The sequence below is a fragment of the Betta splendens genome, chromosome 4 (genome assembly GCF_900634795.4).
Source record: "Betta splendens chromosome 4, fBetSpl5.4, whole genome shotgun sequence".
Lineage (NCBI taxonomy): Eukaryota > Metazoa > Chordata > Actinopteri > Anabantiformes > Osphronemidae > Betta > Betta splendens.
The window spans coordinates 19,697,479-19,717,156 of NC_040884.2; the positions used below are offsets into that span (position 1 = coordinate 19,697,479).

Consider the following 19,678-nt stretch of genomic DNA (forward strand, 5'->3'; position numbering starts at 1 on the left):
TCTTTTGGTTCCTTTATTCTCACATTCACATTCATTTTAGAAATGTTCTGTATATTGTTTGTGTTTATGATGTGAATTTAAAGGTTCATTCCTGCTAGAGAGACTAAAATGTATTACAATCTGGAGAGACTAAAATTTATTACAGAAAGTGTTTGGGTGCTGAAGTCAGTGAAGTGGTCAGCGGGAGCATTTGGTTTTATCTTAAATGAATAAAATTATTAAAGGATTTGCTTTATTTCTTTTTTAAATGTGTTGAGATTTGGTGTTTTTCAAAATAAATACTAAGTACTGCTGACACAATAAGTAATTAAATACTACTAAATCAATGTTTTGGACTCAATTTAAAAATACGATACGACACAGTTTGTTTAATAACGTTTCATTCAATGCTTTGTTTGTGTGTGTGTGTGTGTGTGTGTGTGTGTGTGTGTGTGTGTGTGTGTGTGTGTGTGTGTGTGTGTGTGTGTGTGTTTTGACATCTTGACAATTAAAGCCAGCAGGAAAAGATTAAGACAAATAAAACATTGCGAAAACCTGCAGCGCCTGATTGTAGTTACCAAGAATTGTGCCCAGTGTGAGCGCCGTCTAATTGAATAATGGTCATATCAGCGAACGAGTGGGAGTGCGGAGTGATTTACTGCACCGAGGAGCGCGCTTATCTCTGCCTCTGTCCCATGCAGGAAACACTGGGATGTCACCAGGCAGATTAAAAGTTTGGCACAGCTGATCCAAAGCGCTCAAAATGGCCGGGTGAGGACCTCTGTGGAGGGGAGGGGACGGGTCGCAGCCTGACCTTACGAGTCCTGTTTGGCAGGGACTCATTCAAAACTCGGGAATTCCACTGGAAGTTAGTGCACGGGAGGAAAAAACGATGTAACATCACGGAGCTTGAATGGAATTTTGAATAGTCAGGCCGTATTTTTAAAGGGCGAAGTGGACTGCTCCCAGTGGGAAACTGGAACGTGAATGAACCTGGATGTTGTGCGTATTTGGACATTTCTGGGCTTTGGCTCCAGTGAAAGGTTCAAACAGATCATCTGCAGCCGCATCACATGTAACAGCGGTAGGCATGCACTTTAAGAGGCGACTAGAGACCGTGGCTGGACATCAGAGCAAGCGCTCTCCGTTTCCACGGCGCTGGGCTCTGGCCGACTGGAGACGCTGCCTCTGGAGCGGAGGGCGACACGCGGCCCGCAGAGAGGTGCTCGCTGGGAACACAAGCGGACAGATCTGAATGAGCAGCTGCACGGAGGACGCCGGGCCAAATATAGAAAGGGGACGAGGGCCAAAGCATATCACACATTTTTTCCCATTAACAGCATAGGTTTGAATCTAACTTGGCGCCAATTAGGTGCAGTGGAGGGTGTAAAAATAGAGCGAGGCAGAGGAACGCAGAGACAGATATTTCTGTCATGGCGGCGTGTGATTTCACGTGTAATCATGTGAAGGGAAAATGACAGGGTTCGTATCGGCAGCTGACGTGGACGCCTGTGTGACAAATGGAGCTTGGGACATTTGCGGTTGTTACCTGTCACTGCTTGGAGCGCAGGCGCTCAGCTCGGGCCCGTTGGAGCCGCCTGCCCCCGTCGCTGGGCCCGGCCGGGCCCTTATCTCCCCGGCGGAGGCCTGGAATGAGAGGCATGCAGGCTTCGGGCCTACCTGTTTACTCGGAGGGCTTCCTCCGCTGACGCCCCCCCCCCCCCCCCCCCCCCCCACCCCCGGCTTCCTTTGAAGGATTTTTCACATTTTTGCGCTCGCTGTTGTTTTGGGAGCGGGTCATGGGAGCCTCCTGCAGCATTCCTGGATCTGCCTCTGCTCCAGCTCAGCGGGAATTCTTTCCTACAGCACATTATGTATTGTCTGCTCCGCGCACACCTGAGGTGTTTTTTTATAGCACTGACCCGAACAGTAACATCACTTTATCCTTTTACACGGAGCAGAAACCCGATCGCTGCTGCAGGGCCCTTTGTTTCATTCAGCTCAGCTCCAGGTTTACTGTGGAATGAAGTCATCGCTGGTCGACTGATCCCCTCCACTACAGGAATAGACTCACTTCAGTCCAGTTTTGGTCACTGTTACGCAACTCGTGATGGTTCGTGGTTGAGTTAGCTAATACCTCCAGTAATATGGTTTAGCCTAACTGGACTAACCACTGGGCTCTAAACACCTAAATACAAGACATGACACTGTTCAATCACCGTGTGTGTTCACTCTTAACACAAATCTTTATAATTGCAAGACTTTGTTCAATAAATGCTAATTAGAAACTCTGATTTCTCTTCGTTAAGAGACAGGAACAGGTCACTGGTTTCACTGAGAACAAGCCTCTCCAGCGCTCCTGCGAAAGGCAAGCCCCTTAATCCCTATTATCTAAAGAGGTCCACAGCACGATTACAACCTCGCACGAATATTATAGCTGGACACGGGTTCACCATCTGCTGGACAGAGGCCTGCACGCGTTCCAGTTCGTGGAACCGCCGGCAGGTGCAACAGTGAGCGCTCACCTTTGTGTCTCTACTAAGAGCAAACTGTGGATTCAGTAGAATTTTATCTTAACAACAAAAAAAAGATTGTGATTGAGGAAGAATCAGGGATAAAATATTAAAGCTGCAGCCTATATTTCTGTCCAACGGGCTCATTAGTGCGGCGCTGTGTTCGACACACCTTTCTGAAGAGGATTTTCCGAGCCCCGCGCTTGTGGCGGAGATTAGCGCTGAGCAAAGATTAAGCAAATTAACGGCGATGTGTCTACTGAAATAAACAGTTGCTGTGCACTTAGTTCAGCGGCAGCGATGATGTAGAGGAGGGAAATTCATTCAAAATTCATGGATCCTGTTCACACCTGCTCATGATGCCATCGTAGGTGAGTTTGCTTTGAAATCCTTCTTCCTGTTAATAGATGTGTTTCCTTATTTCGCCTATTTTTATCAGATAAAGTATTCTATTACAACTGCAACATTAGTGTCACGGAACGGCAGATGAACGGACCCACATGCACAGCGAGGACTCGGTAGACAGTGGATACGATTAAAGAAGTATTTAATGACAGAATCCAGGTCACAAAACGGTCCAGGTCATTCACAGGAAGGCACAGATTAATAACACCACAGGGGTTAGGCGAATTCGGGTCCGAGGACAGGCGGGAGTCAAAACCAGAAAGGGCTCAGATCACAGGAACAGAATCGGCGGGCGTAGACAGGTCCAGAAACGAGCAGAGTTCAGTAACAGAGTGACTTACGAGAGTGGTCAGGATCAGACGAGAAGCAAAGATCAAAAACGTAACAGGGTCGATAACGGGGTAAGCTGAACAAGACGAATGCTGGAGCGTGAGAACAATGAATCAGTAAACAACGATCTGGCGGAGAACTGATGTGACAGGTGGTGGTAAAATACACGGAGTAGATCACTGATACAAAACAGGTGAGTGTAATGAGGACCGGGAGTGAAGCGGGAACTGCTGTGGTGTGATGAGAAACGGAAGTGCTTACAAAATAAAACCGGAAACTGGGATCAAAAACAGAAGAGTCCTTTCAAAATAAAACCAAGAACGAAAACCTGACAGTACCCCTCCCTCTAGGGCGTCTTCCACGGCGCCCACGGAAGCCCCCCTCCCCAAACCAGGGCGGGCGGAGGGCGGTCTCAGGAGGAGGGACCGAATCCCCCTCCCGCAAGGCAAACAAGCAGGGTGGGCGGAGGGAGGACTGGAGGAGGGTCAAAACGAGAGTCCAGGGGTCCCTCACGAGGGTGGTGGCAGGAGAGTCCACCACGACGGCTGGCGAGGTCCGGGAGAGCAGAGCTGAGCCCAGCCCCCTCCCCGACGGAGATGCTCCGGGGATCCCAGTATCGCGGCGGACGACGATGGCAGAGACCGCGCCATCGTCGCGGCAGGAGGGGACGTACCCCAGGCGAACGGCCGTGGCGGTGGCGGAGTCGAGGCGGACGGCGCCGGAGGAGGCAGCGCCATCCAATCACCAGGAGAAGCCGAGGGCGAGGCCACCAGTCCGGCAGCCGAGACCAGGACGAGGCAGGAACCAGCGGCGTCCTCCTTGGACCACCGCGACGAGGAACCGATGCAGGTGCGGCCAGAGCCGGGCCGCCAGGAACCGATGCAGGTGCGGCCAGAGCCGGGCCGCCAGGAACCGATGCAGGTGCAGCGGGGGCTGCGACGGGAACGACCCCCTCCTGGAGGTCCGCCGGGACTGCGACGGGCGCGACCCCCTCCTGGAGGTCCGCCGGTACTGCGACGGGCGCGACCCCCTCCTGGGGGTCGACAGGAACTACGGCGGGCGCGACCCCCTCCTGGGGGTCGACACGAACTACGGCGGGCGCGACCCCCTCCTGGAGGTCCGCCGGGACTGCGACGGGAACGACCCCCTCCTGGAGGTCCGCCGGGACTGCGACGGGCGCGACCCCCTCCTGGAGGTCCGCCGGGACTGCGACGGGCGCGACCCCCTCCTGGAGGTCCGGACTGGGCGCGACCCCCTCCTGGGGGTCGACAGGAACTACGGCGGGCGCGACCCCCTCCTGGGGGTCGACAGGAACTGCGACGGGCGCGACCCCCTCCTGGAGGTCCGCCGGGACTGCGACGGGCGCGACCCCCTCCTGGAGGTCCGCCGGGACTGCGACGGGCGCGACCCCCTCCTGGGGTCGACAGGACTACGGCGGGCGCGACCCCCTCCTGGGGGTCGACAGGAACTACGGCGGGCGCGACCCCCTCCTGGAGGTCGCAGGACTGCGACGGGCGCGACCCCCTCCTGGGGGTCCGCCGGACTGCGGCGGGCGCGACCCCCTCCTGGGGTCCGCCGGGACTGCGGCGGCGCGACCCCCTCCTGGGGGTCGCCGGACTGCGGCGGGCGCGACCCCCTCCTGGGGGTCCGCCGGGACTGCGCGGGCGCGACCCCCTCCTGGGGGTCCGCCGGGACTGCGGCGGGCGCGACCCCCTCCTGGGGTCGAGGAACTGCGGCGGGCGCGACCCCCTCCTGGGGGTCGACACGACTACGGCGGGCGCGACCCCCTCCTGGAGGTCCGCCGGGACTGCGACGGGCGACCCCCTCCTGGAGGTCCGCCGGGACTGCGGCGGGCGCGACCCCTCCTGGAGGTCGCGGGACTGCGACGGCGCGACCCCCTCCTGGAGGTCGCGGGACTGCGACGGGCGCGCCCCCTCCTGGAGGTCGACGGACTGCGGCGGGCGCGACCCCTCCTGGGGGTCGACAGGGGACTGCGACTGGCGCGACCCCCTCCTGGAGGTCGCGGGACTGCGACGGCGCGACCCCCTCCTGGAGGTCGCGGGGACTGCGGCTGGCGCGACCCCTCCTGGAGGTCGACGGAACTACGCGGGCGCGACCCCTCCTGGGGTCGACAGGGGAACTACGGCGGGCGCGACCCCCTCCTGGAGGTCGCGGGACTGCGACTGGCGCGACCCCTCCTGGGGGTCGCAGGACTACGACGGCGCGACCCCTCCTGGAGGGTCGCGGGACTGCAGCGGCGCGACCCCCTCCTGGAGGGCGCGGGACTGCGCTGGCGCGACCCCTCCTGGAGGGCGCGGGGACTGCAGCTGGCGCGACCCCCCTGGAGGTGCGCGGGACTGCAGCTGGCCGACCTCCTCCTGGAGGTGCGCGGGACTGCGCTGGCGCGACCTCCTCCTGGAGGTGCGCGGGGACTGCGCTGGGCCCCTCCTCCTGGAGGTGCGCGGGGACTGCGGCTGGCGCGGCCTCCTCCTGGAGGTGCGCGGGACTGCGGCTGGCGCGGCCTCCTCCTGGAGGTGCGCGGGACTGCGGCTGCGCGGCCTCCTCCTGGAGGTGCCGGGGACTGCGGCTGGCGCGGCCCTCCTCCTGGAGGTGCGCGGGGACTGCGGCTGGCGCGACCTCCTCCTGGAGGTGCGCGGGGACTGCAGCTGGCGCGACCTCCTCCTGGAGGTGCGCGGGGACTGCAGCTGGCGCGACCTCCTCCTGGATGTGCGCGGGGACTGCAGCTGGCGCGACCTCCTCCTGGAGGTGCGCGGGGACTGCAGCTGGCGCGACCTCCTCCTGGAGGTGCGCGGGGACTGCAGCTGGCGCGACCTCCTCCTGGAGGTGCGCGGGGACTGCAGCTGGCGCGACCTCCTCCTGGAGGTGCGCGGGGACTGCAGCTGGCGCGACCTCCCTCCTCTGGAGGTGCGCGGGGACTGCAGCTGGCGCGACCTCCTCCTGGAGGTGCGCGGGGACTGCAGCTGGCGCGACCTCCTCCTGGAGGTGCGCGGGGACTGCAGCTGGCGCGACCTCCTCCTGGAGGTGCGCGGGGACTGCAGCTGGCGCGACCTCCTCCTGGAGGTGCGCGGGGACTGCAGCTGGCGCGACCTCCTCCTGGAGGTGCGCGGGGACTGCAGCTGGCGCGACCTCCTCCTGGAGGTGCGCGGGGACTGCAGCTGGCGCCGCCTCCTCCTGGAGGCCGGCGGGCGCTGCGGCTCCGAGGGTGACAGGAACTGGAACGGCCGCAACATGGCCGACAGGGACAGGAACAGGGACTGGAACGGCCGCAACATGGCCGACAGGGACAGGAACAGGGACTGGAACGGCCGCAACTTGGCCGACAGGGACTGGAGCGGCCGCAACTTGGCCGACAGGGACTGGAGCGGCCGCAACTTGGCCGACAGGGACTGGAGCGGCCGCAACTTGGCCGACAGGGACTGGAGCGGCATCTACTTGGCCGACAGGGACTGGAGCGGCATCTACTTGGCCGACAGGGACTGGAGCGGCATCTACTTGGCCGACAGGGACTGGAGCGGCATCTACTTGGCCGACAGGGACTGGAGCGGCATCTACTTGGCCGACAGGGACTGGAGCGGCATCTACTTGGCCGACAGGGACTGGAGCGGCATCTACTTGGCCGACAGGGACTGGAACGGCATCTACTTGGCCGACAGGGACTGGAACGGCATCTACTTGGCCGACAGGGACTGGAACGGCATCTACTTGGCCGACAGGGACTGGAACGGCATCTACTTGGCCGACAGGGACTGGAACGGCATCTACTTGGCCGACAGGGACTGGAACGGCATCTACTTGGCCGACAGGGACTGGAACGGCATCTACTTGGCCGACAGGGACTGGAACGGCATCTACTTGGCCGACAGGGACGGGAACGGCATCTACTTGGCCGACAGGGACGGGAACGGCATCTACTTGGCCGACAGGGACGGGAACGGCATCTACTTGGCCGACAGGGACGGGAACGGCATCTACTCTGGAGCTGGCATGGCTACTTGCCGCTGCCGAGCTCGACGGAGCAGACGTCGGGCCTGATCGGGTGTGCATAGCACCTGTACGACAGGTGGTGCCCTCTGGTTGGGACACGACCTGCGCGTGACCGGACTGAACTGGAACCTGGACAGGAACGTGACCCGACTGAACTGGAACCTGGACAGGAACGTGACCCGACTGAACTGGAACCTGGACAGGAACGTGACCCGACTGAACTGGAACCTGGACAGGAACGTGACCCGACTGAACTGGAACCTGGACAGGAACGTGACCCGACTGAACTGGAACCTGGACAGGAACGTGACCCGACTGAACTGGAACCTGGACAGGAACGTGACCCGACTGAACTGGAACCTGGACAGGAACGTGACCCGACTGAACTGGAACCTGGACAGGAACGTGACCCGACTGAACTGGAGACTGGACAGCTCGCGGCTGGACTGGAGACTGGACAGCTCGCGGCTGGACTGGAGACTGGACAGCTCGCGGCTGGACTGGAGACTGGACAGCTCGCGGCTGGACTGGAGACTGAACAGCTCGCGACTGGACTGGAGACTGAACAGCTCGCGACTGGACTGGAGACTGAACAGCTCGCGACTGGACTGGAGACTGAACAGCTCGCGACTGGACTGGAGACTGAACAGCTCGCGACTGGACTGGAGACTGAACAGCTCGCGACTGGACTGGAGACTGAACAGCTCGCGACTGGACTGGAGACTGAACAGCTCGCGACTGGACTGGAGACTGAACAGCTCGCGACTGGACTGGAGACTGAACAGCTCGCGACTGGACTGGAGACTGAACAGCTCGCGACTGGACTGGAGACTGAACTGGGCTCGGCTGGACTGGAGACTGAACTGGGCTCGGCTGGACTGGAGACTGAACTGGGCTCGGCTGGACTGGAGACTGAACTGGGCTCGGCTGGACTGGAGACTGAACTGGGCTCGGCTGGACTGGAGACTGAACTGGGCTCGGCTGGACTGGAGACTGAACAGCTCGCGGCTGGACTGGAGACTGAACAGCTCGCGGCTGGACTGGAGACTGAACAGCTCGCGACTGGACTGGAGACTGAACAGCTCGCGACTGGACTGGAGACTGAACAGCTCGCGACTGGACTGGAGACTGAACAGCTCGCGGCTGGGCTGGAGACTGAACTGGGCTCGGCTGGGCTGGAGACTGAACTGGGCTCGGCTGGGCTGGAGACTGAACTGGGCTCGGCTGGGCTGGAGACTGAACTGGGCTCGGCTGGGCTGGAGACTGAACTGGGCTCGACTGAACTGGGCTCGACTGAACTGGGCTCGACTGAACTGGAGACTGAACTGGAGACTGAACTGGAGACTGAACTGGAGACTGAACTGGGCTCGACTGGACTGGAGACTGAACTGGGCTCGACTGGACTGGAACGTGGACTAGACTCGACTGAACTGAGACCTGAACTGGGCTCGACTGGACTGGGCTCGACTGGACTGGGGCTGGAACCTGAACGTGACAGGGCTGCACTAGAGCGTGAGCGTGGCGAGGCTGAACGGCGACTGGAGCCTGAGCGGAGCATGACTGAACTGGGGACTGGGCAAAACACGACTGAGCTGGGGACTGGGCAAAACACGACTGAGCTGGGGACTGAACAGCTCGCGTCTGAACTGGAGACGGGGGACCGCATGAATGCAGGGAATCCTCCCAGCGGAACAAACATGGAGCTGGGCAGGTTGATGCAGACACAACGGTCCGACGGGGCGGGGAGAAGGAAACCGAAACCTTCGGCGGTGCGACCGGCGCTGGCGTGGTGCGGAGCGCGTCGCTTAGTTCATCAGACCTAGCGCACAGTCGCTCATAGAGGCGACGAACACTGGGGCGCTCTAACACACTGTCATCGTCCTCCAGCGTCAATATCGCCACCTCCACGGCGCTGCGCTGGTTCTTCGGGGTAACCGCCCGTCGGTAATCCTCCGCGAGGATCTTAAAATAAACTCGTAGCTCGCTAGGTAGCTCGGCACAGGTGAACTCCATGCTCCCTCGGGTGGATTATACTCGCCGTTAAAAAAAAGGAGCGAGAAAAACAGTCACTGACCTGACCGGAGGCTGAGTGCTGGCTGGGTCCAAGTCTGGCCAGATCGTTCTGTCACGGAACGGCAGATGAACGGACCCACATGCACAGCGAGGACTCGGTAGACAGTGGATACGATTAAAGAAGTATTTAATGACAGAATCCAGGTCACAAAACGGTCCAGGTCATTCACAGGGAGGCACAGATTAATAACACCACAGGGGTTAGGCGAATTCGGGTCCGAGGACAGGCGGGAGTCAAAACCAGAAAGGGCTCAGATCACAGGAACAGAATCGGCGGGCGTAGACAGGTCCAGAAACGAGCAGAGTTCAGTAACAGAGTGACTTACGAGAGTGGTCAGGATCAGACGAGAAGCAAAGATCAAAAACGTAACAGGGTCGATAACGGGGTAAGCTGAACAAGACGAATGCTGGAGCGTGAGAACAATGAATCAGTAAACAACGATCTGGCGGAGAACTGATGTGACAGGTGGTGGTAAAATACACGGAGTAGATCACTGATACAAAACAGGTGAGTGTAATGAGGACCGGGAGTGAAGCGGGAACTGCTGTGGTGTGATGAGAAACGGAAGTGCTTACAAAATAAAACCGGAAACTGGGATCAAAAACAGAAGAGTCCTTTCAAAATAAAACCAAGAACGAAAACCTGACAATTAGGACCAGTTATGCTCTAGTTTTATCATCAATATGTTAATACAAATAAGCGTCTCTTTTATTTACTTACTAGCACTGTACTATTACAGTAACTGTAGTAGCTCTCTCTATATATATATAACTTTAAAGCTAGGGGCCACAACTGTGACATTTTCAGGTTTCACATTCAGTTAAGTCAGTTTGAAATCTGTGAAAATCTTCTGGAAGTTCTTGCCATTAAATAAATAACCTTTATTAACTAAAACGTAGTTTGTGATGCAGAAAGTGAGTGTTTTTTTAAATGAACCTTATATTTTTCTGTATAAAAAGCTAAACACTGACATGTGGTGTAGCTATTCTTTCCATACGCCACACAAAACTAATCAACTCTGCACAAACAAAGCTCTTCGTGCTGCTGTGCCGTTAAAACCCAGGTGATTGATTCATTCACGTGGCAGCTTTAAAGTCAGGTCAGGCCACCTGACGTTACCACGGTCAAATACAGTAAACAGCATATGTTCACATGATGTCACTGTTTACACATGATTCACAGTAAGTCGTTCTAAGTGTGCTGTTATTTGTCACTTGGCTGTTGAGCAAACTGAAGGTGAAGCGAGTATTTTAACCCTTTCTTGCCCCCCCCCCCCCCCCCGAAGCTGGTCAGTGATGATGAACGAGACGGGGCTCCGGCGGCTCCTCCCTGACCAGTCGTCAGGGAGCGGCCACACCGTTGGCACCTCGCGCCACCCGGGCATCACGGACCCCATCCTGTCCAAGCGTGTGTGCTTCTACAAGAGCGGGGACCCTCAGTTCAACGGGCTGCGCATGGTCATCAACAAGCGCACCTTCAAGACGTTTGACGCGCTCCTGGACAGCCTCTCTAAAAAGGTGCCCCTGCCGTTCGGCGTGAGGAACATCACCACCCCGCGGGGGGTCCACGCCGTCTACACGCTGGACGAACTGGAGGACGGGAAGTCCTACATCTGCTCCGACAGGCGCAAGGTGAAGCCTATCAACCTGGCAGTGGCCAGGAAGAAGCTGCCGCCCTGGTACCACGCCAGGCCCGTCAGCTCCCGGCGCCGCACCGTGCAGCAGGCCCGCTTCCACGCCCACAAGCAGGAGGCGGCGGCCGTGCGCACGCCCAAGAGGCTGCTGGTGTTCCGCAACGGGGACCCGGCAGCAAAGCAGACCGTGGTGCTGCACCGGAGGACGGCGCCCACGTTTGAGTCGGTCCTGCAGCACATCTCACAGCTGATCCAGTTCCACGTGGTGAAACTACACACGGTTGATGGCAGACGTGTGAGTGATTTAACACAACGCAGTCGCTTCAGAAAAGCAGACGCTACATGACGACAAACTCCAAAGGCACAGTTTACACAATCCTTTCATCTGCATTCATACTGGTTGTGTGTGTTTATACCATATTAGCAATAAGGAAAGAATGAACTAAAACATCCTCTGTAGAAACAATAATAAACACAAACAAAGTGTTAAGCTTCTTGCCAGCCACCCTAATACCCAGCAAGGCATTCTGGGATACTGTTGTGAGGCTTCAGGTCAAGGCTCTGTTGTAAATTTAGAGCCTGACGCTTTTGCAAGGAGTCATTTTAGGATTTTAATTCAAACTTGATGCAGGTTTGAGGTTATTTTTATAGAAACGCATTAAAATGCCGTGTCTGCCGCAGGTTGACAGCCTTCCGGGCCTGATTCTATGCTCCGGGGCCGTGGTGGCTGCAGGCAGGGAACCTTTCAGGCCCGCGGACTATAACGCACAGAAATCGCCGGGCCCGACGCGGCTGCCGACCAATCGGATGGGTCTCAGACGACTGAAGGCTTCAAATCGTGAGTTCAAAGGTCACTTAAGGTTTTCTGACAGAGCATTATGCAATAATTTCACAGGGGGCCATTCATAGTGGTAGAGTGTGACGTGCACAGTGCGCCTGCACTAATCCACCTGGTCCCACTGGATGAAGCCAGGGAAAGTGCTGACACAGTGATATCACACGTAATGCTGCAGATGACCTATATACACTGTCTGCATGGCTGCATTGTCTCTAAGCTCTGACTTCAACTTTCTTCTCTTTCTTCTTCCCTCATGCTTCTTCCATCCTCTTCAATCCTCACCTGGAATCCACGGATTTTTTTTTCATTAAACATTCTGTATTTTTCTGACTGACTGACTGCAAAGGTAAAAAGAAGTCCCTGTCAAACCTCCTAAAGATGAGGCACTTCTCGCCTTCGTCTGAGAGGTACATTGTGAATCGGATCCGTAACTCTATCGCCGAAAGTTCCGGCAACATACTCAGCAACCCCACCAACTCGGACGAGCTGGAGTCGGCTCATGTGCTGGAGTCGGTGGCGGAAACCGAGGAGGAGCCTGGAGCGGACGCTCTGCTGCCCACCGAGGACGACATTGAGAAGTCCTTCCGGGTGAACCAGGACGGCAGCATGACGGTGGAGATGAGGGTGCGGTTGACACTTAAAGAAGAGGAGACCATCCACTGGACGACCACCCTGACAAGGTCGAGTGCAGCCGGTCAACCTAATGACGCCTGTCTGCCCGAGCAAGAGGCAGAGCTGGAGGCACAAACCCCCCTCGCCTCCGTAGACGCGGCCACAGAGGACAGGAACAACAACAACAATGACGACGACGACGACCCGACATCGCTGAGCAATGGAGTCCTTCACGACAGCAGCAATGAGGAGGATCGCGTCAAAGCACAGAAAGATGCAGGATCCCCGATGAGAGCTCCCACACCAGGACGCGAACAAATCAGACGGCAGCAAACGCCTGTGGAGAGCATCAAATCGGTGACGGGCCGGAGGATTCAGGAAGGTGTGGTTGGCTCCTACTCCTACAGAGAAACAATGGAGAACGGGGCCACGACAGAGCAATACTGCGTGCTCAAACAGAGCACCACTAGGCCAGTACCCAAACCCAGGAGGCTTGGTTCTGTGGACGCCAACCCGGAAAACAGCAGGGACGTGTCCTCATTCAGATCAGCCGAGATCCTCCAGATTCAATCCGGTCACGAGGAGATCACGGAATCTGTTTTACACATATATGAGCAGCAGAGCTGCCAGGATAATTTCCTTGCAAACATTTGTGCACGGGGAGTGTCTGCTGCTGCTGTTCCTTTTGATAGACCGGCTACTTCAGACACTGGACACCTTTCCTCAAAGAGCGAGTTTCAACCTGAGTTCAGGAGACCCCGAACAGCATCAGAGTCCATGAGTAACTGGAGAGCAGAGAGCCTGTCATCAGATTTCACTCCACCCTCCCTGACTGGAACAACACAAAGAACAAACAGGCAACAACCACTGCCCAGAACCACAAAAGGAAATGATGTGGCAGTAAAAGGCAGTAAAGATAAGAGGGCATTTATAAAAGCTAAAGTTGTCAACAAACGTGTGCGTCCAGTGATGCCATCAGGCAAACGGCAAAAAGAGAAACGCACAAAGGTGAAAACCTTCTCCAGCGCTGGATTCATCAGGAGGATTTATGGGAAAAAACCTAAATCAGCAAAAAGAAGGCCCAAAAAGAAACTGACACACGGAGCAGGTGATGGTGTTGGTACAAAAAGCTCACAAACGTTGGGGGACAGAGTCAAAAGCAGCTTCAACGGCCCAGACGTACCTCAAGAAAAAAATACGAGGGACCCAAGTTCTCCAGAGACGAGTCAGATGAATGTGAGCCAACAAAAAGGAAAACTGACACGACAGGCGTCACTGCACCAGGAGAAAGAGATCCAAAATGAGCCACTTCCTGGATTCAACTCCTCCAGTTGTGTTGCTAATGAATATGTAGAGGAATGGCTGAAGAGGTCTCATCCTCACCCCACGGCTTGTTCAGAGGAAGCACTGACTCCTCTCCAGCTGGAGAACAGTAATGATGGCGGGTTAAAGGCAGAGGAGGCGAAATCAGAAATCAGACAATCGGTGTTAGAGAGCTTTCAGGGAACGTCTGTTAAACTGAGGGTCCAGTCCTTTGAAAACAAATCAGGTCAGCTAATGGAGGAGCACAGTCACGTTGACAGTACGAATACAGAAAACTGCACCAGTGTAGAAGGAATTAAACCCATCTCAAATGACATCTGTTCTGTGGAAATGAACCCAAGTCCAGTGGAAATCTCAGCTCCGCCCAGTTCACCAGACTTACCGCTACCGCCACCTCCGGAGCTGCTTGAAGACGGGGACCCTTCAGACAGCGAATGCTGCAGCAGGGACGTATCACCAGTGCTCAGCAGCCCATTATGCCAGCTCTCATCAGTGAGCAGTCATTTGCCATATGATCATCCTGCATCTGACAAGGCCGCCTCCCCCAGCGACCACACAACACCAATTACATCCAGTCACACTGAGAAAACTCCATCACTCCAAGAACCTCCATTACCGAGAACCCCATCCATTAAAAGGGCCCCTTTGGTCAGTAATCTGTCTCTTGAAAGAAAAATGTCTTTGAGAAAGGCGTGTCTGGATAAATATGCCTCATGTAGCGAGACAAGCACATCTTGTAGTTCGATGAACACACGATGTGATAAAGCGCTGCCAAATGGTAACGGCAGCAAAATTGTCCAGGAGGAGACACAAAAACGAGCAGTGGATGTGATGAGCAGCCTGTCATGTTGCACTTCTGAACCTCCTACTACATCAACATCAGATGAGAGAATGTCATCGGCCAGTATTTCATCAAATGAAACTCCAACACAGAAAAACCCTTCATCTAAAGAAACCAAAACACCACTGTCACAGCAGAAAGAGGCACCGTCACCTCAGACCACGGTTAAGAAAGTAAAACTCATGGAAAGTCCATCAACAATGAGGAAATCACAAACCAAAAAATTACCATCTGATCCTTCTCCAAAATCCTCATCATTACATAATCAGCCTCCTCATAAAACAGTGTCTCCAAATGTAATGCGAAAACATGCCACGGCCAATGGCAGCCTGCCGATGTATAGGCCCAAACTCCAAAAGAGGCAGTCTCCATATTCTCAGTCTCTGGACCTGGCATCTCCACCTGTCAGGAGCAAAACAATGAGAAAGACCATGTCCAGGAATCTGTCCTCAGATGATGCGTCTGAGGCTCCAAACAAGGCAGTAAGAAAAGCGTCAACCCAGCGAAAGTCAGCAAACGCAGCGGCTGAACTAGACAAGACACCGACCTGCGAGAACGACCCACTGGACGCGGGTGATAGGACCAATCCAACCCAAGGATGCCCTCTGGCCAATACACTAGCATTAAACTCAGACGAGGCAAACATGAAGCCCGTCCTCGACAAGATCTGCTACTCAATTAAGTCAATCAGACAAGTCACGCAGAACAAACGCCTCTCCTGTTTGGAAAAGTCCAACAGCATGCCTGACTTCTCCTCTCACGTAGCCTCTACGTTTGGCTCATCATCCAAAGTCCTCCTTGCTTTCTTGTCCGTCATGACCCTGAAGGAATGCCTCACTAACTTCAACATGGACGAGCTCAATGCAAACAACGTCAGCTGTGCCGAGGCCTTAAAAATGATCGACTCCCTCCGAGAAATCGCCTGCATCGAGGACTCGCAGAAGCTGAAGTGCAGTCTGACGGATTTACAGCAGTCTGCTTCCAAGCAGCTCCTGCGCAGTTGGAAGGGTTTTCAGGTGTTAAGCGACAAATGCAAGAGTCGCAGCTCGACACCGAACTGTTCAGAGCATGGACTGGTGGTGGAGGCTAGCCTAGAAAAGGACTGTGGTGTCGAAGAAAATGTCATCAACGAAATAATGGACAACCTCGACATACCTGAGAGGCTGAAGGAGGAGCTGGTTTCGTTATCAGCCGGATTTAAGAATGAAAGTGAGAAAGAGGGAAACATGTCTGTCAGGATTCTCAAAAAGCTCTCATTAAATGATGACAGAGACTCATCCACAGAAGATCCTGCTCCTACCAAGGATGTTAACCCAGATGAGACAGCTAATGTTGACGTCAGGTCCATTATTAAAAGATTTGCAGAAATCAACCAAGCAAAAGATACTGATGTGGTGAGTGTGTCAGCAAACCCGGAAACAGCAAAAAATCAAGCAGCTGAGAAGGCAACTAAAGACAGAGATGATGAAAATGTTTCAGCTGAATGTCAAACACATGAAGTCAATGAGAGAGAGACACCAAAAGAAGAGGAAGAGTCACCAGAGGGAGAAAATAAGGAAGTCACAAAATTATGTATGGATGTAGTGAAAGGTCACGTTGAAGACAAACTAAATGAAGGTAGAGAAATGACAGAGAAACAAGACGTGGACAAGATGTGTAGTGAAGAGAGGATGAATATCCCTGAAAAGGAGCTTAACTACAATGATGAAGGTTTAGAGGAGGAAGATATAATAGATTTAGAAGACCAGGGCAGCTGTAAGGACGGTGTATCAGGCTCAGACGCCTCCAAGCAGCAGAGTTTAGAAGAACCTGAGCTGGAAGGTGAGGACAAACATCAGGAGAGCAGCGAGGGAGACTTGTCAAACCTGGACAGTAACTCTGAGGAGGAGAACAAGCGATCGAGCTCCAACTACTACGTGGAGCTGGATTTCAGCAGGAAGGAAACCACCTCCAGTCCAGACAGCCGTGCTTTGTCTGACCTTCAAAGTCCATTCAACCAAGAGACGGAGCCGGAGGTCCAGAAACCATGTATTGGACCGAACCTCAGTGTTGAGGAAAGCACGGAATACTCAGATGAGCTGTGTTCTTTAGAGGAAGAGCAGGGAGGTGTTGAACATAAAGAGTCAAAGGTCACGACTGAGGAGAGTCTGTCTGTCCTTGAGGAAGAGCAGGAGTGTGTAGAGATGGAGGAAGACCCTGATGATCTGGTTTCTCATGAGGAAGAGTGTGAACCTTGGACAGAGGAGTACAAGTTTGACCGAGGCCACAGTCATAATGTTGTAGGTGAAGAACTGAGCGTGTTGATAGAAAATCAGGCTTTACACACTGAAAAAGAAAAGAGTGGCCTGATGGGATCAAAGGGTTATTTTAATGCAGAGGAGGACAGTGGGAACGACCACAGCAGCTGTGGAGACCAGGAAGCGGAGCAGCCGAAGGACAAACACCAACAAACGAGCAGTTCGGTCGAAGAAGAACTGAGCTACTATGACAAAGAGTCCGGCTCAGAGGAGGAACGTGACAATACACGCAAAACTGCAGAGGAGAGCTGCAAGAAGTCGCCTGTGATGAGGACAGAGTCCCACGCTACACAAGCTGAAAGAGCCGTGGACCAACACCAGTGTGATCAGACTCTATCCCAGTCTGTTGCAGAGAGAGTGAGTCTTCTAGAAAAGCAGGTGGCGGAAGCCCAGCAGAGAACAACATCTGCAGCTCCACGCTCATTACACAGACCTGCACATCTGGAGACAGATGCTGAGGACTGGCCTTCAGCGTCGCCCGCGTCGCAGCCGGCTCTCTGCTCCCAGTCGGCCCCTCAGTCATCGTTAGCATTCCGCTACGACTCCAGCGGCACAGTAACCGCAGAACCTGACGGGAACAGGGTCCGATCCATCAGGGAAATGTTCCTGGCAAAGAGTGCGGCGGACATTCAGCCGGCGAGCAGACGGTTCCCGAGCCCAAATCCAGCAGAACTGTCTGAGTTGAGAGCACAGACTTCAGGCAGCGGCGGCTACCAGTCTCAGACGTCCAGTGACGTGTCCAGTGGTGAAGACGATTCCGCCAGGAAATCTATCACCAAGGGCTTCGTGAGGAGAACAATTGAGAGACTTTATGGCAAGAAAAGCCCAAACCCCGATGAGGAAGCGGGGGAAAGGTCTCTGTCGGAGCCAAAGCAGAAGAAGAAGGAACATTCAAGCATTTTCTCTCCCTTTCACTCGGCTCGATCTAAAGCAGGGTCTGAGCTGTCCTACTTCAGCTCCGTCACTGCTCTGGACACCTTAAGCGAAGCCACGAGGTGCATCGCTTTCAACGCCCAGGTGGGACCCGGAGACGGGGACCGGTGGCTCCTCAGTGAGAACACGCTGATCAGAAAATCTGTGTCAGATCCCGTGGGAATCCACAAAACCTCAAGCTCCGCAAAAGGCGAGGGGACGTGCAAGGATACGGTCGAGGACACCCCGTATTCACTCTTCAGCACCAAGCCGGAGCAGGAGGACAAAAAGGCTTTGTCGAGGAAGTGCACCTACTTTTCAATGCCTCACGCCAGCGACTCGGACGCGTGTCAGGACGAACAGGGCGCCGTGAACGATGGCGGCGCCGCAGACGCGAAGGACAAACCAGAGGACGCCAAGGCGAGGGCCGAGAGGAACACCGTGCTGCCCGATTTCAAGTTGGTGGACAACAAGGTGCACCCGCTGGCCGAGGTGGTGGTGGTGCAGCCCGGGAAGGGTCAGGCCGTGGTCAACAGGCGGCTTCAGGAGCCTGACGTGTTGGACCTGCTGTACAACTTCTGTGGCCAGCATTGCCCCATTCTGTAGGAACCGTAGCCTCGTCTGTGAACTCCGTCTCCTGCAGCATCCGATCCTGTCTTTGGTGCCTATAAGCAGATGTTGCCATAGCTTTGGCATCAATCACATGTCCACTCACTTGCACTAACTGTCAAGTGTGCACCTGCAAATGCACAAGCCAGTGGATTAACCTTCATATATCTATGTGAAGAGAGTGTGATACTGCTTGTTGATCCTCCTCCTTGCTCCTTGTGATACAGTGACTGTACGATGTTGTTTTTGCCATGAGACCTTCAGAGCAGCTCTTTTGTCCTTATAGGTGGCCTGTAAACAGAACAAGCACCTCGGGCATTACTGTAATCTTGTTTTAAAACTCTTAAAACAGATCACGTCCCTGCAGATGTCAGGCAACCAGGCCAACACCCCCCCCCCATCCCCCCACAGGACTGAGTATAAGGATCAGTCTGGTGGTGCTGGTGTTAGGTCCAAACGCTGGTACATGTACATGACATTTATTGGTTTTCACTACTAATCGTAGCTTTACTTGTTTGTTTTAGAGTAAATGTTTTTATGGTTTACAATGTAGCGTGGGTGGATTAGGGGACATGCGTACTGGGCTGATTGGACCGAGCCTTCTAAAAGATGACTGTAAATAGATATGATTATTAGGCAGATACACAGAATGAACCCACAAAATGTTCAGAGTTAAAGATGAACCAAAATCAGACACGGAATTCAAGCAAATGCAAAATGATCACAGAGCTAAATAAATGCCCAGAAACGCATGTTCTCTAAAGCCGCCCATGCATCGTGGCAGCTGTTACAACCTTTCTTTCTGTAAAAACATGTGCAAGAATAAATGTGTGTATTTACAACACCTGGATTTTTTTGTGTTCAACTGTACCACCTCAAATCTGCAACATACTAGACAAGAAAAACCAGTGGAGAGCAAGACGATCCTGGTGTCGGTGAGGGTCAGAAGGCCGGGGTGAAATGTGTTGAGGACACCTTAGGAAGCTCAGCTCAGTCGTTTCCTCCCGCTGATCCGTATCAGATCTGCGTGGAGGAGCAGAGGCCTCTGTTTTCTCACTCGGCCCGAGGAAGTATCTGTGTTGTTCTAAGCTCATTTTGTTTGTCAGAAGTTGCCACTGAGCTGGTTTGTGTTGTGACAGGAGCGTCGGGGAATTCACTAAGAGGAGAGCGTTCAGATCTGCACCGGTCAAGACAAAACATGACAGAGAGCTCCTCAACACTTTCCTCTGATGAAGCTCATTTGTGCTGATGTGACATTTGCTAGATTAATGCTGTCATAGCTCCAGCTCGCTCACATTGGCCACTAG

General features: G+C 54.7%; 1 protein-coding gene across 1 annotated transcript; it reads left to right on the forward strand.

Moving 5' to 3' along the window:
- The first annotated feature begins 1,753 nt into the window (after positions 1-1,753).
- Positions 1,754-19,209, forward strand: LOC114852855 (oxygen-regulated protein 1-like). The gene is made up of 4 exons (XM_055508447.1): positions 1,754-2,863; positions 10,592-11,234; positions 11,621-11,777; positions 12,124-19,209. The coding sequence occupies exons 2-4, from the start codon at positions 10,602-10,604 to the stop codon at positions 18,366-18,368; spliced, it is 7,035 nt and encodes a 2,344-aa protein (XP_055364422.1). The 5' UTR covers positions 1,754-2,863; positions 10,592-10,601; the 3' UTR covers positions 18,369-19,209.
- Positions 19,210-19,678: the final 469 nt, after the last annotated feature.

What these genes read in the sequence shown, in the direction of transcription:
- LOC114852855 (XM_055508447.1), top strand. Translation starts at nt 10,602, where the DNA reads ATGATGAACGAGACGGGGCTCCGGCGGCTCCTCCCTGACCAGTCGTCA. An exon ending in ACACGGTTGATGGCAGACGT is followed by an intron (nt 11,235 to 11,620) that starts GTGAGTGATTTA and finishes TGTCTGCCGCAG; the next exon opens with GTTGACAGCCTTCCGGGCCT. An exon ending in ACGACTGAAGGCTTCAAATC is followed by an intron (nt 11,778 to 12,123) that starts GTGAGTTCAAAG and finishes CTGACTGCAAAG; the next exon opens with GTAAAAAGAAGTCCCTGTCA.